Genomic DNA, 22659 nt, shown 5'->3' with positions numbered 1-22659 from the left:
AGGTGCACCTGCCCAGGTCCAGATCCATATCAGTGTGGGTGTATTTTGGTCTGTGGGCAAACTAATGGTTGTTTGGATGCATTCTCCCTCCCTCCCTCTCTCCCTCTCTCTCTATCTCTCGGTCGCTCTCTTTCTCTCTCTCTCTCCCATGCCCACTCTCTCTCTCCCCTGTCTTTCTCTTTCTGTGCGGTTGTTTTACTCATGACCACACTAAAGCAGTCGCAGAGGGTTTCACCACCACCGGCAACGGTATAATCTGATTTGCCACATTACGGCTTTTGAAAAAAATAATCATGGCTCTTGTTTCCACCCCCCTTCTCTCTCTCTCTCTCTCTCTCTCTCTCTCTCTCTCTCTCTCTCTCTCTCTCTCGCTAACCTGGCTCCCATTAACTAGACCAAGGAATCTCATGTACACTGGGCCTTTAGGGGAAAATATACCATTTATCAAAATTTAACCAAAATGATGAAAAGAAAGACACTCTGATTGGCTGAGCAGAGTTTATTCCATTAGCGTTGAGCTTTTTAACATTTTGCACTACTGTACCTTCTTTGGTAGCCAGCCGTGGGGGTGGGTCTGTGTGAGACGGGGCGTTGTAGGATAGTGATGAACTACCTGTAATGCAATCAGACAAAAAAAAAAAACAACACAAAAAAAAACAACACAAAAAACAAAGGGTCAGTAAAGAAAAATGTATATTTTTGCTGACCCAACCAAATCGATTGACAGAATTACAAAGCCTGTTGTTCAACAAGATTTCTGTGTTGCTGTCCACTAAATGACATGATTACCAATTTTCCATATTTTCCATATATTTCACATATTCCATGTACAAGTTGCCAAATATCTATATGAATAGACACACTCACCCACATGTGTATTCATCACCACTACTACTGAATACACTCTTGTTCTGAAGAGACTGGATGCACAATCGACAGGCCTTTCATTTTTACTCTGCACCAAAAAAGCTCAAAATAACCTCAGTATCAACTGACGGCCAGCAGGGGGCAGTATCAGAATCAGCTCAATTACCTTTCCCATTTCATTTCATTTCTATTTTTTTGTCATATTTCGTCTCGGTACAGAGGTACACATCCATCTCTTATAACAATGCCTGAGCGTGGAAAAATACTTAACGCCCTACACACAGAATCCACAATAAAAGCCCAAACCCGCACGTATTCCCTCACTGTGAATGTTGGAACAACGCTGAAGCCGGTTGACATCTTAACCGCACTGGCTGAATAATACCGAGTCGTCACCGAAGAAGGAGGAGGAGGAGGAGAGGGGAGCCCGTTGCATATGGCCGCCCTATTCATTTCACCTTATGGAGCAGAAGTCGGCAGCACATTCCTGGGCTCGCGCAGGCACCCTGGGCGGCACCAAAACGCTCTCTTAATTTTAGCTGCCCCCAGGCATAAATCAGCGAGTGGAAAAACAGACCCAAAAATGCACAGAAAAAACACCAGCGCGCGGGCTCCGAGGCTGGGGGAAAAAAGCCGCACAAAAAGAGAGCGCTGAGAGGCAGCGATGGAGCTGAACACGAGGGGTCGAAGAGCGAAACAAACAAATAAAGTTTGGAGGAGGAAAGTTTCAGGGGGGAGAAAAAAAAAAAAAAAAACGCCGTGATTTTTTACAATCCCGGTTGAGCCTTTTTGCGGTGAACCCTAACTCTCTGGAGAAGGTGGAGTGGGTGGTGTGGGTGGTGGAGGAGGCGAAGGGTGGGGGTGAATGGGGTGGGGGGGGGGGGGGTCCTAGACAGGGGGTTCTGTTTAATAGGGGGGTTTTGAGGGGGGAAAGCTCCAACATACGTATTCTGACCCCACCCCCCTCCCCAACACCCCACCCATCTCAATTCCAGCCTCCTCGGCGGCACCCCCAAGGCTCTGGGCCTAGTTTTGGAGAGTCTTGGAGACCCGGGGGCCTCCGAACAGGGGAGCCATTGTGCGAGGGTCCAGGGTCCCCGCACGGCAATCAAATGCAGCCTCCCCCAACCCCAACCCCAACCCCCCCGTACAAAAATAATCCCACCGCCGCTGCGGAGCGTTGTGAGAGCGCACGGGGGCGAGTTCGCCACCAAGCGCGCGCCGATCCCTTGCAACCGGGAAGCAAACGGGGAGAAACGAAAGAGAGGGGAGACAGAAATAAAGAAAAAAGAGAGAAGGAGAAAACGGTGAGGCGGGAGGGGGAGAGGGAAGGACGTTCTGTTAACCCCTCGCCTGCTGGGTTCCACATGTGGGCTGACCCAGACAGGCAAAACAGGCCGCATTGCTGAGAAAACCACAAGCCATCCCACAGAGAAATTCGGGACTGCTGTTCGGCGAGAGAGTGAGAGCGGCGGAGAGTGGGAGTGTGTGCGTGTGTGTGTGCGTGCGTGCGCGGGCGTGCGTGTGCGAGACAGAGAGAGAGAGAGAGAGAGAGAGAGAGAGAGAAGGGGGAAGATGGAAATAGAGTCAGAGAAAGGCACACCACCGCTGACACTCTGGGCGAGGGAGTCTTGGCCGGGCCGCCTATTTATTTGGACGCGCTGTTTCCCTCTTAGAAAACAAACATGTTCCAGTAATCTGACAGCGCAGTGGGAGCGTTGGCCCGTTGGCCCGTGCTCAGGCTTTCAGACCCACTCGCTCGCCGTCTGTCTCTCTCTCTCTCTCTCTCTCTCTCTCTCTCTCTCTCTCTCTCTTGCTGTGTCTATCTCTTCGTCTTCTTTTTCTTCTCCCCTTCTGATGTCATTTCGGTCATTTTCTCGCTCTTCCTCTCATCTTTCTCTCGCCACATCTGCTCAGGGTATGCGTATGCTGTGTGACATAACTCCGCCAAGCTGCAGTCCTCTCTCCCTTCCGTTATGACTGATGCCGCTTTGGAAGCCCCGTCCTCCATCTTGCGCCCGTGTTACAATATTAACATTCCGGGGCTCGTCCGACGATGCGACGAACCTCCATGTTGATTCAGTTGAGCAACATGGTGGCGTCCCGTCAAACAAGTGGTCGAGGCTTTGTCAACAAACTTAAGGGTCGCCCTCGCTCACTTGGGAAAAATACCCCCCCAAAGAAGCAGCCTCGACCACCCCTCCCCCTCCCCGCTTTACAAGGAAGTCCCTCGGTGAGCCCAAGAAAAATGGATAGACTCGGGGTCGACGTTTAACGGTCAACGCCACATGAGCCTCTCCATTTGGCCGTCCGTCTCCAATTACCCAGAAAACTGTAGCTGCGCTTCTTGCGCCCATGGGACGCCCCTCACTCTATGTCCCTTCCGAGTAGGGATGGAGCGGTGCCGTAACGTCTCGGAAACCGATACGATGTCAGCCTGAAGTAAGATATCAGGACCGGAAACTATTGTTAATACAGCCCATAACGATGTGACACCAATAGCCATATCTGTCATGTCAGAAGAAAGGTGCCTCTCTAATGGTCAATGAATGGCCTTTGATATTGCATCCAATCCATCCATTTCTACTCCATGGGACGCCAAGGTACTTTACAATTTAGCTTCGCATTCACCCAGCCCCTCATACACCGATGGCGCCCGGCAGCCGTTCATCCCCTAACTGCTCCTGATGAACAGTAAGGGAATAAGTGTCTTGGTCAAGGAGCGATCCTCTGACATGCCATGGTTCCACGTTAATTATTATGTTCCAATGACCGCAAATTAAAGGTCTTGGTTTTTGGCACCAGGACTGAGACTATATAAGTGGTAGCAGTTCATCCATACAGAGTCCAAATGAGGGACGTTTAATATGAAATGTTTTCGAGTGCCGTTTCGCTCAAAACGGCTTTTGCCAAGTCAACCTGCCTAACCTTGGTAGGTGTTCCCAGTTAAAAGATTTATATTGGGTTTAAGTTCCTGGCTGGAATACCAATCAATTACGCTAACATTTATTTGAATGCCCAAAGTCTTTGCCATCAGTTGTGCAATTACACAATACACCAAAATAGCTATGGTGCTAATCGACTAAATCCAGACAGCCGGCTAAGCAGTCCCAGACTGCTTTGTAATAGCAGCTACAGCAGACAGCTAACAGCGGAGGCACAGGTCCAGGCCACTGAGCTCCTCTGTACCAGTGATAATCTGCCAATAGAAAAAACTAATTCAAGGAGGGGGGTGGGAGGGGGGCTCCATAAAAATGTTGTGAGGGGAGAAAAAATGATGGGTGGAGAGAGAAAGAGGAGCACGACAGAGGGGGGAGAGACAGAGAGAGAGAGAGAGAGAGAGAGAGAGAGAGAGAGAGAGAGAGAGAGAGAGAGAGAGAGACGGCTCTCCAGACCTCCTTTTTTCCTCCTCAGCCTTCAAGCCCAGATGTTTATGGTCTGTATAAACTATTGAGGGCTCGAGAATGTCCCCCCACTCTGGAGGGAGCAGTAGTGCAGTGCAGGAGCCCAGACTTATCACTCTCTCTCGCCCTCTCTCCCTCTCTCTCTCTCTCCCTCCCTCCCTCTCTCCAGCTATCTCTCTCTCTCTCTCTCCCTCTCTCTCTCTGCTCCAACTAACTGTAAATCCATCCAGACATACAAAGAGCGGCGACAGCTGGGAAACACAACTATAGCTATTCTCCAACGGCAGTCAATCATGACCACCTCGGCCCATTTCCATGCACTTATAAAATGAAAAAAAATAAACCCGCCCCCCGTATTCCACATAATATTATCACTGCTTAGCCATAGCCTCCTGGCTTGGACGCCATTCATCTCTGTCTGCTTTTCTCTCCTTCAAAGTGAACTCTTCTCCTCTTCCCCCGTTCCTACTCCTTGGTTCCGTGTCGGTTATCCCTCTAGACGTCGTCATCTCGCTCTTATCGCCGTCTGTCCCAGATCCTCATCCCCTGTCTCCCTCTCTCCCTCTCTCCTTCTATACCTTCTTGCATCTCGGCACGTCAAGGAGCGCTCAGCCTCGCTGTTGTCTGGGGTTTCCAGCTCTGCTCCCCTTCCAGCACATGTGGTATCAAATCGACCTACATGGGCGCGATAAAGCAAACAGTCCGCAGTCCCTCCCCTGACAGACTAATTTGAACAAATTCTCAAATTGCGCCCCCAAATTGAAAGCACATTGGGGTGCGGGCGGCCATCGCTTATAAAAATCTGGATAAGTGACCAACAATGAGGCCAAAATAATACGCGGGCAACCACCCTTGTTAGCGTGAGCAGCTGGGCGGCCAGACAGATGTTCAGATTGTGCCCGCGGTCGAGGCCGACGTGGGCGCACGGGCGATATTTCTCTGCATGACGTGGCAGGAGGCTGTAGAGCTGGCGGGGGCGGTGGGGTGGGGGTGGTCCTGACCGATTGTACGTACAGGGCCCTAATGACTCTGAGGAATGTTAATCAGAGTTTCAATAAACAGACCCGAAATGCACGCATGATGCATGCAGATGTGCATGAAATGATTGCAAGCCCTTCCTGGACCATCAATTCTTTTGGACGAGTACTGGGGGGTTGCGGGGTGGGGGTTGGAGTGGGCGGAGGGGGCGGCGGGGTGAAGTGCACAGTGGATGGATGTACTCGGTGGGGTGACGTCACACAAACTGCAAGTCACTAATACTTCCAGGGTCTGGCTCAGCCCCCTCACTGTCTCTCTCTCGCTCTCTCTCTCTCTCGCTCGGTGTATTAGGCTCTCGCCCCTCGCTCGCTGGAAGCCGGGCTGGGCTCCCCTCCCGGCATTTGCGAGTGAAGCCAGCGGTCTGGTTTTCTGGACGGAGTTACCCCTCGCCTGTGATTGTGTTTGTTTGTGCTGCAGGCAGAGAAGAGAGAACAGCTTCGGTTTCCAAATCGTCGGCCCTGCGGGGTCTGCTTAAACCCTGGAACCCTCCTCCTCCTCCCCTGCCTTCCATCTCTCTCTTCCATAGAAGCGCTCACACGGACATAATTCCTTATGCCCCCAGGCTCCTAGTGTCAATAATACCCACTTGCTCGCTTCTTCGAGATCTGCCTGAAACCGGTCAGTAAGTCCAGGCACGGAACGGGGAGCATTCATCTTTTCGGTCGTTGGGAAGCGGTCCAAAGCAATTTCATTTGGCGAATGGAGAGGATTCCCGAGTCATCTCTTCTGTCTCCAAAACACACAAGGTCTAAATCAAGAAGAAAAAAGAAAAGCGGGAGACCGATGGGCAGAGTCGTGGCACAGCATGCCTAAGCTGTGGCTGAGTCCCGCAGCCAGTATCCATAATGAAGACGGCTCTGCGGAGCGTGCCCAGTGGCGGTCAGACGGATCCACCCGCCGCAGCGGTGTACAATGAGGCTGTTATGCTCACAACAAGCATCGCTCTCTACCCAGACGCCACGCACAGAGAAAACTGTTGACACCCACAAAAACACAGTTCCCATTACATCACGCTGCAGCCCATCTCAATTTTGGGGAGTAATGTTAAATATAGTTGAGCCATTGGTCGCTCCACCCAACTTGGTGTTGGTCGCCGTTCCTGTGGCGGCCACGGCGGGACGAGCTTCCAAAACTCTAACGCACAAATTAGATAACAATCTAACGGACACCCATGATAATGAAGCGATTCAACGTTTGTTCAGGTTCCCAACAGTAGCACAACACCTATTTTGTCAAGCCACCAATCTACCTCATTCTAACTTAAGACGTCACTGCATTGGACATTTCTGCCACAATTAGCCATATTTGTCCTGACTCCTACTACATTTTGATATCATCCCCATGTCACTATTTCTCCTCATGCCCTTTATTCTCCCTTGGATGAAAACATGCAAAGCAGTAATGTGGACAACGCCTCTTCAAGGATAAAGGGTCTGGAGTTGAGTTGCCTTCATTGTAAATTGTAGATAAATTCCCCTAGCCATGCTGAACACACATGCCTCATGCGGTTCCCGAGGCGATGCACCTGGGCTTCATCTTTCCCTGGACTTTGTGAAATAAGGCACTGTAAAGTGGAATGGGGGGGATATAGTTGATGGCTATCTTGAGAGGGAAAAGAAGCCCCCCGCTTAAGACCGGGGAAGGCATTTTGAGGAATTGCATCTGGGTTCCCAGTAAAGACAATTTCGTTGTTTGGTGAGGTGGATGCACATTTTGTGACCAAAAAGGGCCGTGACGTTGTTTTCCCTGGTTCAGCATTAGCATTAGCATCTCATCCATGCGTAAGAGGAATAGTGGTATACCTAAGTGTTTTCAATATAGGTTATGCAGCAAGACTCAATTAAGTCCGTCCCATAGCGCACATTGCCAGCAACACGGACAATTGGCTCAGCGTACTTACTTTCCCTGAGGTAATTGAGATGAGAGAGGAGGACTTCGGCATTGTACATTGTGGTGAGCCGCAGGAAGTCATCCTTGCTCATCTTGCACAATTCTTTGCCGTCCGTGTTCTGGAACATGGCCGTGTCGATCTCCAACAGGCCGTACTCCTTGATGGCCCACTCCAGCCACTGGCGCACATGGTCCTGGGACCACAACGATGGGTCTGCGCAGGGGGGAAAAAAGGGAGAGAGAAAAGGGAAGCGCTCCTGAGAAAAGCGTCTGGACGTGAGGGAGGAACCAACAAATTGAAGAAGGAAAAACCTTTTATATCAGAGCAGTCAAACAGGGAAGGGGAGAAATGTGAACAAATTGGAAACAGCACGGCGTGTCGGAAGCAGACCTGGTTTAGATAGTAGTTGGGAATAATTCCTGGTGTTTATTTTAAACAGATGGGCGAGCTTTTTGCGGACCTGGTTGATTCATATATCCCCAGGTAAGTTGTCAGGCAAAAAACAAAAGTAGTTTTTGAGATCTTTCCTGGTACCTTAGTCATTTTAATACTGTTTAAATTGGTCTGTGTAGCAAACACCTCCCATTTTGACATGTGAGTTAATAAAAACAAACAATGAAATCCTTTTAAAAACACTGTTTATCCCCCAGTCCGATCGAGTGCGCCACTGAATCCAGTCTGACGGCAAACACTAACCTCACTTAGTGAGCGTGGTTAAGGAGTGGCCCGCATGCGGCAAGTTATTAGGCCAAATGGACCAGTGGCCCTTCGCATCGGTACCATTTGATAGGCCTTAAAATGGAACATTTGCCGTCATTGCGTTTGAGTTAAATTAAAAGGAATTGCTCATGCTCTTTACAGAGAGTCACAGTCATCCAATTTTGCCAAAGTCTCGGACCCCTCATCAACTCAAATACAAAATGACTGACTATTATGAGAGCAGAAAACCATTGTGTAACCCAGACGGATTAGCAGCTCCCAGTAAATTTGTCCGAATCCCACCATCACATAAAGATCCACTTCAACATTGTGAAATCGGGACGGTAAAGTACCGTTGGTCCCTCCGAGTTAGGCAAAGCATCAAAACAATGCTTACACTCATGACCCAGCAAGACAAGGAGGGGAGCCATAAAATGTTTTTACAACATCAACTAAATTATAGCAAAACAGAGCCATAAAAACAGCAGCATGGGACACAAAGAGCCCCCCGAAAAAAAAACGGGTTAATTTGCCCCTGTACACCCCTGTTGCCCTTTAGGAGTGCAGATTCTTTACATTTAACGCTGTACGTGAACGATTTAAGATGTCCTGACCTGCTGGGACGATGACTCTCCTCTCGTTGGTGGTCATGTTGGGGGGCGGGGCGTTTTTCTCGTCCATGTAGCTCCCATAGTTCATCTGAGATGTGTCGTTACCCCCCACCAGCTTATTGCATTTGCCCACGCTGCAGTCCACTGGAGACTCCCTGCACACAGCGCAACAAAGAAAACAGCTAAAACAATCATCTGTGGTTAATTTCACATTTCAAACTTCAAATATGAGTTGTATATACACAAATGCTATAGAACATGCTATTGGTAGAGTCTGATTGCTATATGTTATGTATATAAAGCTGTTATTTCTCACAATTGGTCAAGGAGCCACCCTAACTAAACCGTGATTCACATCGAATCTGACAAACGACAAAAACAAACCGGAAATCGATTCAATTTGGTATTTTGAGGTCTGTCAAGTTTTTTTTGTTGTAACTGGGCTTAAAACTAAGTTAATAAGTCACAGATATAAAATAATGACATTATTAGCGTCAATGTTGGATGTCACCATATTCCATACACCATATTTTGGCAAATTGCAAATACGCGCATTTTAAATCATTCATGGAACATGGTAAATGTCCAGCTGAGCAAACTACTCACTGTCGTACTGGAAAAACACAACTTCTTCCCATTTTCTCTGACATGATATAGTATGCGAAACCCAGATAAAATTCATCCCACGACCACGAGGAGGAGGATACAACTGTGAGATGCGATTACGGATTTGGTGTGAAGCGAGTTGAGTTTTTCAGGAAAATGTTAGCAAAAATGTTTAAATTAACAACAAAACATAACAACATACTTTTGTGATGCCATTTGTATTTTCCCCCTCTGATGCTGACATTATTAGGTCAATGGTAGCTGAAAAGATCCAGCATTTCCTATACATACTCGTAAAAAAATAAATTAAATTAAATAAAAAAAATTAAACAATATATATAGGGCATCATTCATCAAATTATCTTTAAATGACACACCTTGATCCATTCATGTGCTCATACTCTCTCTTGACATTGACTCGGCCCGGTTGGTTGATCCACTCCTGCTGGGGGGGGAGGGGGTTGATCTTGTGGCTCTGGCCGTAGTCCTGGGTGCCAGATGCAGTCATGTCCGTCTTGGGCAGCGGGGCTGCGGCGGCGTATGGAGGCTCAAATAACGACTGGTCTTCGCTCACCACTGACAGCGCCTCCTGTGGGCGGAAGGAGGAGACATTCAGAGAAAATCCCAAATATATGCAGAATATTTATTTAAAAAAAAATGTTACTCAAGGGAACGACGGATCTTTTTTTTTTTTGGGTCAGGTTTGAGGTTATCAGAAGCAGAATCAGACCAAGTACATTATTCATATATATGGAATTTGTCTTGGTAAAGGTTGGTGCATCGTAGTACAGACAGATGAGTTGCATACAAAAGAACGCTTAACAACTCAAAAAAACACCAACAAAAGAATATGTACAAAATATACAAAGTGCGCTGGATCCAACAGAGAAACAGGAATTAAGTCTATGGCGGGGCTAAACGGTTAATTGGTGAGTATAGATGGGATATTTTTCGCATGTGATGAATAATATGTATACAATATGGACAGATGACGATGGGTGGGTTAGTGTACCTTATTACTGTGGTATTACAGTGCTATTACAGTGTATTGCACAGTTATGCACAATGTTGACGCCATCAATATTTCACACAAAACCACAAGAATCTTTGACTTGCTTCGGCAAAACACAAGCAGTGGAGCTTAGTCTGTCCAACACCGACATCTGAGAAAAAAAAAAGCCCGCGATCGCGAAAACGTACAATCTCTGGCATGGGCATTCTGTTTGCAGCAATTATGTGCAGTTATGTCATATCGCAATCTGGCGTCCTCAGTAGTTTATGTACACAGCGTTCAGCCTATGTAGCAACAGCAGCTTCCTGTTGATGTTAGAGCGGATCCAGGACCGTAAAACATTAAGACGGAGTGGTACGTGCCCACTTTGGACTGCATCAAAGAGAGCGGCGTGCACGGCATGTCAACACATTATCTCGGATAAAATGCGAGCGGACACGAGGGCTCCGAAAGCACGTCCGACGTTTGACGCGGCACTTGAAATCCATAAACAGTTTCCGAAAAGATATTTGTTATCCGACGGAGATTTGATATTTGTTTTAAAATATCCACTGGAGTGTGTGCGGAGGAAGGTTTTCGGAATGAGAAACGACGAGGAGTCAGAAGTTAAATCATCTTTTTATTTCCACCCCCCACCCCCCCCTCCAGCCTCGCTGTAATGTCTGTCTTGTCTGGGGCTCTGGGCTTTTTCCTTCCATCGAGACGCAGCTGAAGACTCAACAGAAGCAGAGGGGTCAGCGTTATGCCGACCCCTCAGCTGGAGCAATGTAAGTTTATTAAAGAAAACAAACGCGGCAACTCCGGGCTTGCGGAGATGCTCTGTGAGCGTTTCCACGTAACGGCGAAGTGCTCCGAGAGACACTCGGACAAACAGCCGGGAACGGCGCGCACGACACTACGCATCCTGTTTTGTGTGGAAACTCAAGTCGAACTATGGATTTCGGAGCCCCGAGAAACGGCAAAACCTGAAGGCGCGAAGACTCGGGGAGAGAGCCTTTCCGATAGAATCCTGCCTCCGCGAGGCCGCGACTGCACACAAGGCGAATAAACAAACCAATAAACAAACAGTAAAAAGCAGTCTGAACCGTCTGCTGAAATCAATACAGTCGCTGGCCGCCACCGCTTAAGGATTGGACCCGATACATCTGGACATCTGGATCTGATCGGATCCCATGGCACAGCTCAGACCAAGACATATCTAATCACCCGGGACGGGATGATTTCATTCCCCAAACTCAATATATCAAAGTTTTTGGGGAATTCAAAAAAAAAAAAAAAAAAAAAGAAAAGAAGAACTAACGGTGTTCCTTGCCAGTATTACAAAACTCATACATGCCTTCTCTGAACTATCTCTGTGGAAACAAAAGCAATTTACGTGCTTAAAGTTTCACGGAAAGGTTTTCATTTCAAACAAAATATTTTCCGAAACTAACTTATGAAAATGAATTACGATGAAACATTGCCATCTTGACCTCTGAGGTCCTCATCTGGAAAATGGAAGTAAACACTTTAGAAACATTTGACCTCCTGGCTTAAAGAAGTCGTTTTTGGTGGATTGATGCCAACTTGATGCAATCTGACGCCCTCTGTTGAAATAGTGTCACAGCACAGCTACTGTAGCCGTGCTGACATTCTAAGGCGTTATTCACTGATCGTAGTGGAAATGGAAAAAAAAAAAAAAGACACTTGTTGATTGATTCATTTGGACTGCTTGAATACATTTTACTCATAATGGGCCAAAATGGACGTACGGTCATAATGGGTGACAATACACCTTGATCTGTGAGGAAGGGTAAGGGCTACTCCAGGGGAAGTCATAGGACATTGTAGATGGTCAAATTTGTTTTTTTTGGGGGGTTCTTCCTGAATAATTTGCTGTCGAAAGGATCTTTCGAGTCCAAATGTTACACAAATCCATAAAATCAGAAGATTACAAATTTGCATGCCTTTGTTCCCAACATAAGTCAAGTGACCAAACCTGAGACACATAGAGTCCATGCAGTCGGTATAGCACCTATGCTGAGTATGACGGCGCTGCTCCTGTGGTCATTACACAGCTACCATAGCTACCACCCTAACCACCCGCCCCAAGCACGATTTTTCCAGTTATGCCATATTTTCATGGACGCCTGGCAGGGGGCGCCTGCTATCTGAACGGGCCACACCAGCTTGGCCGCGGATGATAAAGCGTGAAACATTACGGCTCTATTTCGCTGCAGCGCGATAAGGTTGTGCCAAAGTGTTATGGCTGTTACGCGTTATATTTACATTGACATATCAGCCAGAAACAAATTTGGACTTGGTTGGCAAAGTGACATCTCTCCATTAAGATTACGAGTGGGTCTTTTAAAAATAGGATTGGAGAACGTGGCGGCTGCAGACAGGGCCGTCTTGGCGTGTTTTGTTCTAATGGGGTATATAAAAGGATAAAACACATACAAAAGTTTGACTTTCCTCTCTCTTTTAACATTAAAAGAACATTCTGAGATGAACATATTGGTAGTTATACCAATTTAAGGTGGAAATCCACCAGATCGTCTGCGTTGGGAGGATGACATTACAAGTCCCAAAATTCTGTTCGAAGTTGGAAAAGCTTTTTTTTGTTTCAAGATCACAAATGGAAGGAGATATGTCTTCTTCTGATGGATGGATTTTGTTTGCATTTTTCTTGGCCACTTGAGGCGGAGGGGATATAGTTTATCCGAAGGTTCTTTTTGTGACAATTGGCTGGCCTCAACTAGCTGTGCTGCTTTATCAAATTCAACATGGCTGCCTTCCCCAATATTGGTGGCGAACGCCAGCGCTAACAATGGAAACAGCATATAGAGGGACACAAACTTAACGCAGATCCATTGAATATCTGTTCCAGTTTAAGAAAATTGTATCAAATTTAGGATTGTTTTCATAAATTAATCTTCGGGATTTCACAATGGACTTTTCTTTCAGGTGTCTGATAGCTATGGTTCTTAGGTTTGGGGCGGGATCACATTCATCAATATTATGGGCTGCAGTTCCACCTGCCAGGGGGTGCATGTTTGTGTCCTGCCAAGTATAGCTCTCCAAATGCGTCACGACGCGCCGGTAACAGACTGGATGTGTGCAAAAAACCCCACTTCCAGACTGCACGTGTCTCGGTTTGGCGTTCACACACACACACACACACACACACACACACACACGCACACACACACACACACGCACACACACACACGCACACACACACACACACGCACACAGACACACACACACGCACACACACACACACACACACACGCGCACACACACACACACACACACACGCACACAGACACACACACACACACACACACACACACACTCAGTCATCTCTCAGGAGCACTCCAGAGGGGGGGCATTCCTGTCTTTTGTTTCAGGAGGAAAAGGAAAACCTGTCAGGAAAAGATTGTGTGGAACAGGAAGCTCTCATGGCTGGAGAGCGTTTCCTCTGGTGGAGTCAGTAACAACAACAATAATGATAATAACAATTATTACAATTGTTATTATTGTTATTATTATTATTATTATTATTTATATTAATAATAATAATCACAACAACAACAACAACAACAACAACAACAACAACAACAACAATAACAATATCATTATTATTATTATTATTATTATTATTATTATTATTATTACTATTATTATTATTATTATTATTATTATTATTATTATTATTATACAAAGGGGGATGATGGTAAGCATCACTTGTTTGGTCTCAAACTGCCATGTGGTACTGGTCTCCTCCTCATTGAGACTATCTAGACACATGATGGAATGCAGCTCGCTTTACAGCCTGCATGCCATTTTGCCTTTTTTTGTCTAGCCAGCGTTTACACGCTCCCAAAACTCACACCACACCACACCCAGCCGCCACAAACCCGATACTTTACATTTCCAAAAAGAAAGAGAAAAAACAAGCACGCTCCCTACGTGTTTTTTTTCCTCGACTGCGAAAATCAGTCCAGATGCAGATGTTGTTGCATTCTTGTTAGTCTACACTTGTTAAGTGGAAGCCATAAAGCCGATGTATGGCAGTATGGGGACTCTCCACATCTGGAGGCTGCAGCAGCGGCAGCCCGTGGCGCATCTGGACTTTCAGGCAGCCTTAATGTGACCATTTCAACATTGTACCCCCTCGGTCCTGAACATCAGGACCTCTCATTTATTATCGACGGAGAGCCTTTTTTAAATGCAGAATCCACCCCAGCAGCGGCTCTCTGGAGAGCGCCGGGCGGTGCGCCACGGCGTTGCGCAGCTCCACGCATCGCTATAACGGTACACACACTCACACAACCATCAGCCTGGCTGTTGCTCAATCCCAAAAACCATAAGAAATGACGATTACTTGTCAGGTTTACTTTGATTTAGGCGACGCCTTGTGCCAAACCGTGCCGTCCGAGCCCAAATCGCAGCTCCGCTGGGCAGCGCCGACGCGCGTAACGGCGCGCTCGGTTCCCCCCAAAATCCGAATCCAAAGTCCGAATCAGACTTGAAATCCAGTCCTCTCGGGAAAAAAAGTTGGGGAACAGTCGCAAAGAGAAATGGAAAACGTCAAAAACAAACAGATGGAAAACGAGACCCGGAATGCGGCTACGGTCCGTGCGGAGACTCTTTTCGGTCCGTCCGAAAAAGGAGGCGCAACTCCGTAAAAAAAAAAAAAATCCATTCCCCCCACAAAAAAAAAACAAAAACCCTCCTACTACACCTACGTCCTCCAACCTTACCTTACCTTAATAGTTCCGTCCATTTTGCGCGAAATTCCGTGGAGCCCGACGCTATTCCGAACATGACACGCTCCTGTGTTGGCCCCCAGTCCCCGGCGGTGTGTCGCGCACCAGAAAAGAGACAGTTTCACCGGATCGGACTTTTTTTTTTTTTTTTTTCCCCTCTATAAATTTGGGAAGTGAAGTCACCGCTGCTGAGAAGGAAGCTGTGTGTCACTGGAAGCCCTGCCTTTCACCGCGCGGACTCCACCGGGCAGGATACTGTCCCATGCAGATAAGAGGGGGGAAACAATGGAGTATACTCCGCTCCACCTCGGTGTTTTTCCTCGGAAATATTTACACAGGATGACTGGGGCTGCCGCAGCCTGATGGAGGAGGAGGAGGAGGAGGAGGAGGAGGAGGAGGAGGAGGAGGAGGACACCCCGCCGCCGCCGCCGCCGCCGCTGCCGCCGCTGCTGCTGCTGCTGCTGCTGCTGCTGCTGCTGCCGCCGCTGCTGCTGAGTCGTGTTCCCCGAAGCACCGCTCCAACACCAGCCCCAAGCTCAATCAGCCGCCGCAAATTATATGCGTGTGACATCTTGCCCACGTCCTTCAATATGCAGCATTTCAGCCCCAATTTCTGTTGTGAGCCATCTTTGCTCTTGGTGGCATAGCTGTCTGACATGACTCAAATAAAAGTGTTTTTTTTTTTTTTTATTGTAATCTGCATTGTTCTTCTGAAAAGAAGAATTCACCATCAACATGCATCTTCGATCTCCCCATGTCTTCATAACATATTTTACGTCGCAGCATCGCTCCAAATAGCCACACACACTTGGATGGAGGATATTGAAAATATATTGGGAAAACCCATGATGATGGTGATGATGCTATGGCAATAAATGATTATATCAATAAAAATACGAATGATAAATCAATACATAAATGAAAAAATGAGCAAAATAATAAATAAATACATGAATTCATTAATACTTTAGGCCTCGTAGGCATAACTAGGCCCTAAGAAGGTGCCTAAACCCACGCATAGAACTATTGCTATATTATTTTTATTACATTATATTATATTATATTATATTATATTATATTATATTATATTATATTATATTATATTAAATTATATTATATTATATTATATTATATTATATTATATTAGTTATTTGTTGTTATTGGTGCCCAAATGAATTCATACTCACTTACCCCATATACCTAAAGAACAGAACTCAACCCAACAAAATTCCCAGCAGTCTCCACCCCACTTAGGTATATGGGCTATTCCTCCTCCTCCTTCCCTCCTCCACCACCACCACCACCACCACCACCACCACCGTACAAAATTGCCCTCATCAATTCAAGCACAATTTCAGCCCCAAATGCTCGACGTGGAGCCGTGGAGCTCTGAACGTGAGCAGACCTGGAGGGGGTGCGTGGGTGTGGGGGGGCTCAGAAGACTGACAGCCCGGCCGGCCTGTCTGCTCTCCACTTGGGGGTCTGCGGGGCCAGATCGCCGCCCCCCACCCCCACCCACAACCCCGTGGGACCACCACATCTGGATCCTGCTAGGGGTCAAGGCTTCTCCTGCCTGAGGCCAGCTCAAGAGTCGCGTAATTAAGGGAGACACCTTGTTTAACTCTTTAGGAGCCGAGCCCTTTTTTTTAAGGCAGCACACAGACAGCATTCCTGGGCCTGTTTTCACATATATATATATATATTATTTTTTTTTCTTCTAATTTCCATTTCATGATTGCACTTATTGACAGTAGAAGTACTTAGAGCTTTTACTACAGTACACAACCGGACACAAAATAAATCTAGTTAAAGTGAATATACCGCAATGAAGGCAAAATATATCAATACTTCAATTAAATTAAGTAGTAGTGCTGTGCTGGGTCTATATTACGTCACAAAGTACTACTACTACTATTACTACCACTATCTATTTTTGTAGTGCTCGTGCAATATCCTGATTATAATTTGCAATGGAAACAGGGGAATCATTGACAAAGATATGGACCTAACAAATCATTGACGAGCAGTTTGATCGATCCAGTCCCTGTTTTTTTTTTTTTTAACTTAATTAACGCGACCGCGTTATACATTTAGAAGTAAAGATAATACATGTCCGCTTTGGGAAAATGCAGTGGTGTACTAGTCGAAAGTCTGCAAAACCGAATATACTTGGGTAATTCAATGAGTCATTACTTTCGTTACTTTTTCATCGGCGTTTAAGGACGAATGAAGCGACCGAAGGAGCGCGATCGCCCGGGAGATCATTCGGGTCAGGCCAGCCGTCTGTTTACGCAATTCACGAAACGTACAAACGTGACGTATGGGTCTGTGACGATACGGCGGTAACAAACATTTTCGGAAGGCCAATAAACAGACGCAGGTCGGTTTACACAGCAGACCGCGGAACATCTGGCCCGACGCTGCGACCAGACGCACACGCGTTGCTGCGGGGCGCGCGAGCCAGGAGCGGCTCGGTCCCTGATTGGGCGAGGGGCCAGGAGGTGGGCGGGGCCGCGGGGGAGCGTTGCGGGCGCCGCCATTGTTTTGGTCCGGCTTCCGGTTTCATAAGCGCAAAGCGCGTCCTATACGACGCAGCCGCGGAGAGGGCTTTCCACGGGGATGTGGGCGGCTTTTTAGGAGCTTATAGCCGGGGCTGAATTCATATTTATTTGCTCGTCACAGTGATGTGTTTCTCTCTCTCTTTCTTTCTTTCTTTCTTTCTTTCTTTTTTTGTGTTATTATTATTATAATCATTATTATTAATATTATTATTCTTCTTTTCTTTAGAGTTTTCAACTCCTCACGTTGTCTTATTGCCATTTTATGTGTTTCATGTGTATTTGACTCTGTTCCTTTTTTTTAGACGTTTACCCGAAAAGCACTCTACTCAACGCATTTTCCCTCGGGGACAATAACGGTTTGACGAATTGGTCGAATTGGTTGTGTTGTTCTTCTTCTAACTATTACGTGTTCATTCATTTGTGTGTTTATTTCTATTGAAATATTTCAGTCGCTATCCTTAAGCAAGGCACGACGTGTGGAAACAGAACAAATGCAATGATAATCACATTTTATTCGCTGCATTTAACACATTGTGTGTGTTCTAAGGGATACATTGTCTGAATGGACTCTCTCTCTCTCTCTCTCTCTCTCTCTCTCTCTCTCTCTCTCCAAACAGCAACAGAGTCAAAATGCAGACAGGCACAAAGTGAGTCTGCTGTGAGTGCACACTGTCTGGCCCCTTGCTTGAGGCCTTAATTAATTTGAGATTTATTTTTATTGGAAAGCTCCCGTCTCGCCTTGCCTTAACCAAACAAAACCGATGCTCGGACGATTCGCTTGAATGGAAAAACATTTCTTTAATATTGGTATTGAGGCGTGCCACATTCTGCCCGACATTGTTCCGAACGGGTGCAGTCAAGTGTAAAAGAAAAAACACAAGGAAAAAAAAAAAAAAAAAACACTGAACCCGGGACAATAACCCAAGAAAATTAAATCCATTTTTTTTTTACTTTTATTCCACATTCAACTTCAAAATGTCAAATATTTCTATGACCCACCCCCAAAGAAGGGTGCATTCAAGTGTTCCTCATTCGCCCCTCTCACGGGAAAAAAATGGTCATTTCAAAAGCATATTTTCTCCTAAAACATATCCTCGCTATAAAACCCTCCCTAACACAAATCGGGAATTGTTCGCAGCCTGCAGCTTGTGGCTTTCTGTAGTGGCACCGATTCTATTACTGTATGAAAAGAGCTCTTGTTCAAAATGGGGAAATAAGCCTTCAAAACATAACAAGATGCCATAGGTAGAAAAACAAATGATTGTGAGGGTATTAGTGCCTTGCACAATGGCTCAATTTAGCGCACAGTCCAACGTGAACCTCAATAGATGATTATGGTGAATGTAAGCATTATTATAGTGTGTGTACTGTATGATAAATGTACTATAAATGAAAGAGTTTTGTTGTATTTTCCACCTACAATTCAGGACAGACCATCATGTAATACATAATTTGGGAAACAAAATAAATTCTCAAACCAAAGTTATATAACAACAACAACAATAATAATAATAATAATAATAATAATAATAATAATAATAATAATAATAATAAAATAATAATCGTAATAATAATTGCCTCATTACAAAAAAAAATCATCTTGACAGAATGCTTCTAAGTTGTAATCACCTCTGTGGGTTGATAACTTTCAAACGACTAAACATTTGAATTATGAAAGATTAGAGGTTTATCAGTGGGTGCCCTCCCCACATTACCTGCTCGTAGTGACGTCGGTGTCTTACCTTGACGTAAGACGACGTGTCAGGGACAGTCTGGAACATATTTACTGGACAGCCAGGCCCAAGTGTGCACAGCGTTCAAGGACCCTGATTAAAAAAAAACAAAAACATATATATATATATATATATATAGATATATGTGTGTGTCTCAAAATATGGCACGAGTGTGAGTTCTATTAGAACGACCAATTAATCACAATAAATAGTATTAGTCGTGCTGCTGAGAATTTTATTTCCATTTTGCTGGCGCTTTCCAGAATTAATGATCCCTTTAACTGACACCATGAGAACCACGGGGACATTTTCCATAAAGCTACCTCTCCACCACGAACCGGGAGGTCAAGATTGGCCACTGGGCGGACTGCGCCTTTAAAATGGAGGCATGGGCGCGAACCTCCCGCGTACAAGGGCGGCGATCGGGTACGGGGTGTGTTGTGGCGCATCCATGATATATATATTTGCATGGAAACGAGGGCACCTAACCAGTAACATGGGTGAGTAACTCCAACCTGCCCAGTCTGGAGCGTATATATGGGCTCCGTCCCCCAACCCCCATCACGTTGTTTCCCCCTAAAGCTGGCCACATATTGAAGCACTTTTCGCTTTAATAAGTGCAGCTTACAAAGTCTCGGGTGAAAGGGCACTCCGAGGACGGTGTCTCCATCCATCCAGTGCGCAATTACCAGGGGAAAGCGCGCACAACAAACCGGCCAGACTCTCCAGCTAATTGAGAGATTGGCGTCTGAGCAAAGCAAAGTGACTTCTTTACTGGCAAACACACATTTTCATCTGGGTCGCCGCTGCCCTGTTCCCATGGCACGTATGGCCAGCGTGCCACGCAGATAGAGGAGACATCATTCAAATATGTCAGAAAACGAAGCAACGGCCTCTATATCAGCGTGGGCACGCCACCAGAGCTCGGATCGCACAAGTTATGGTTGTGGTTGCAATGTCTAAATGTTGTTCCCCGCTGTAAATTATTCAATGGTCTTATGTTAAAGCGCATGCAACGGGGGTGGGGGGTGGAGGGTGGAGGGTGGGGGGGGGCACGCTCTATTCACTGTTTTCGTCCCTTCGTGCAGCTCCCGCAGGCAGAAACTCTGGGCTCCCGCCTCATAAAGTTTTCCCAAATGCGTCCAATTTCCAAACGGTGCAGATGCGGAGTCCCGCCGCATCTGCAGCCAATTAGGCGCAGCTCGCAGCTCGCACGGCCCCGCGGTGAGCGACGGCGTGGACCTTCCTGCGAGACAGCCGTGGGCCCGCAGCCTCTAGTGTTACATTTTAAGCATCTCGCGGGTCGCGGCACGATCCGTCTTCAACCACAGCGAGCCCTCACATGCGTTGTTGAGCTTTCATTCATTTAACGATGCGTTTGCGGTGTTGAATGATCAACTGGGTGTGAATGAACATGGCGTGAATGGAAATTTATATTTTCATGAATGTGTAGAATAATCAACTATTCACGTGTCAATGATTCATTGATTCATTTCATTTATTTTTTTTCGCGCATTTGTTTATGTGTATTCATTGTTTTATGTAGATGAATAAATAAATCGATTTATTTAGTGGGTTATTTAGTTATCTCTTCACGTATTTGTTTATGCAATTATTAAAAAAAAAAAAACAACCCAGCTTTTCGTCGTTTCATTGTATTGAATATTGAAATATTTCACATTTATTTCCATCGTTGTCCTCCCCAAGTCCAACACGTGTAATATTTCGAGCTTTTTTGTTGTTGTTGCTGTTGTTGTTGTTGTTGTTGTTGTTGTTGTTTCTATTTTTCTCCCCTTAAGACTCAACCGCTCGATCCATCACCGCGTTTACGATGCCCCCCCCCCCCCCCCCCCCCAAAAAAAAAAAAAGAAAAACGACGCCAACGAAACGAATATCGAGTCGATTCATTCGAGCGCCGCCGTCTCCTCTCGACGACGCGCCTCGGCGGCGGGACGTTAAAGCTCGTGCACGGCCGCGGAAAACTCCCCGCGTGGGGTCCGGACGTCGAACACGCGCGCGGGGGAAAGTCGCTTACGAACGCACCGACGCAACAAAAAAATGAATAAATAAATAAATAAATAAGATTTAAAAAAAAATATATAAAAGCAAAAGTGCAAAAACGTCCTTTCTTCACTCACCTGCGGAAGCGGGACCGAAGCCGTTCGCCTTGTTTCCCCCTTTTTTCCTCCCCCGCTCAACTGAATTCTACTCCGAATTAAAACAATTAGTCCCCTCTAAGCCAAACGCGGTATCCGATGATGACAGTGAGTTATTTTGGAAGGGTGAAGAGGGAGCGCAGGGTGGATGAATGGATGGAAGTGTTTCTGCGGAAAAAGAGACCAATGAGGAGGCAGAACAGCCTCCTTAAAGCCACCCAACCGTGAGAGCAGGGGGAACGAGCGTTTAGGGTCGGTTTCCTATGGTTTAGCCTGAACAAATAAAATAATACAATTAAATAGGAAAAAAAAAAGAACGAAAAAAACAAAACAAACGATGCGATGTCTTTTTTTTTTTTTTTTTTTTTTTAATCCCCCCCCCCCCCACATTTTATTTTAATTAATATGTATTTTTTTTATTTTTATTCTTTACGCGTCCGTTTGAAAATACATGACCTTGCCTAGTGCGGAGGAATGTTAGAAATGATACCTGTCTGACTGACACGCTTCATGAAAGGAGATATCACTCAGAGTGGAGTGGAAATCTGTGATATCTTAATTATGGCCCTGTAGTTAGACTACTGTTCTCTTACAGTACTACTGTACTGTAAGAGAAAATGCTTGGTAGAGTCTCCATCCAACAGTTTCATCAACTCATGTACACAGACGTCCCCTATATATATATATATATATATATATATATATATATATATATATATATATATATTTAATGTTTTTGCTTTTCATCCTGTATTAATACGGATTGTGGTTCAATTATGAGTTGTGTAAGAAAATGTTAAGGTATATATGTAAGCGTATATATATATATATATATATATATATATATATTAGGTTTAAGCTTTTTTTTTAATTGTCACATGCACAACAGATGGCTTTTGTGGAGTTTGGAAGCAGATATTGCTGACTATGTAATTCTTATTCACAGAGCCAGCCTCAATCACTGTAAAGAAATAGTCACAAAGATACTATAAAACATAAAACATATGCTAACAACAACAAATTGCAGAATATATACAGTTAACATATGTAACAGTGGAGTAAAACCAATATATTTAGTGCAGTATATATATGAGGTAAATGAAGCCTTTGACTTATATGGCCAGGTAAGTTTTATTTTATGAGGAATCTGTCTGGGTAGAGATGGTACAATCTGTCCATGATACACAGACAAGTAGCATAAAACAAGTTTAGCAATCTCAAAAAGCCGTAAAAAAATAAAAATAAAAATAAAATTAAAGGGCGATGGCGTGAACAGGGTTGAAAATGACAGCGGAACCTAAGGAGCGCAGAGGCTAAAAAAGTCACC

The 22659-nt window shown here is 45.5% G+C and overlaps 1 protein-coding gene across 4 annotated transcripts in view; it reads right to left on the bottom strand.

Annotated features, from left to right (window-relative positions):
- The window catches only part of fli1 (Fli-1 proto-oncogene, ETS transcription factor), a 36869-nt gene extending 15419 nt beyond the window's left edge, over nt 1-21450 (bottom strand). For 2 of the 4 annotated variants that reach the window (XM_080006541.1, XM_080006543.1), the window contains exons 1-6: nt 21315-21450; nt 19186-19269; nt 9494-9705; nt 8514-8665; nt 7210-7413; nt 545-613 (exon numbers count right to left, since the gene is read on the bottom strand). In XM_080006541.1, the coding sequence (XP_079862667.1) occupies nt 545-613; nt 7210-7413; nt 8514-8665; nt 9494-9705; nt 19186-19224 (676 nt within the window). In that variant the 5' untranslated portion in view covers nt 19225-19269; nt 21315-21450. Of the gene's footprint in view, nt 1-544; nt 614-7209; nt 7414-8513; nt 8666-9493; nt 9706-14881; nt 14976-19185; nt 19270-21314 lie in introns of those variants that run through there. The other 2 variants (XM_080006544.1, XM_080006542.1) reach the window with 2 other exon arrangements.
- Between the last annotated feature and the right edge of the window lie 1209 nt (nt 21451-22659).

The sequence above is a fragment of the Zeus faber genome (genome assembly GCF_960531495.2).
Source record: "Zeus faber genome assembly, chromosome: 9".
Classification (NCBI taxonomy): domain Eukaryota; kingdom Metazoa; phylum Chordata; class Actinopteri; order Zeiformes; family Zeidae; genus Zeus; species Zeus faber.
This window is presented reverse-complemented; position numbering and strand designations above follow the sequence as displayed.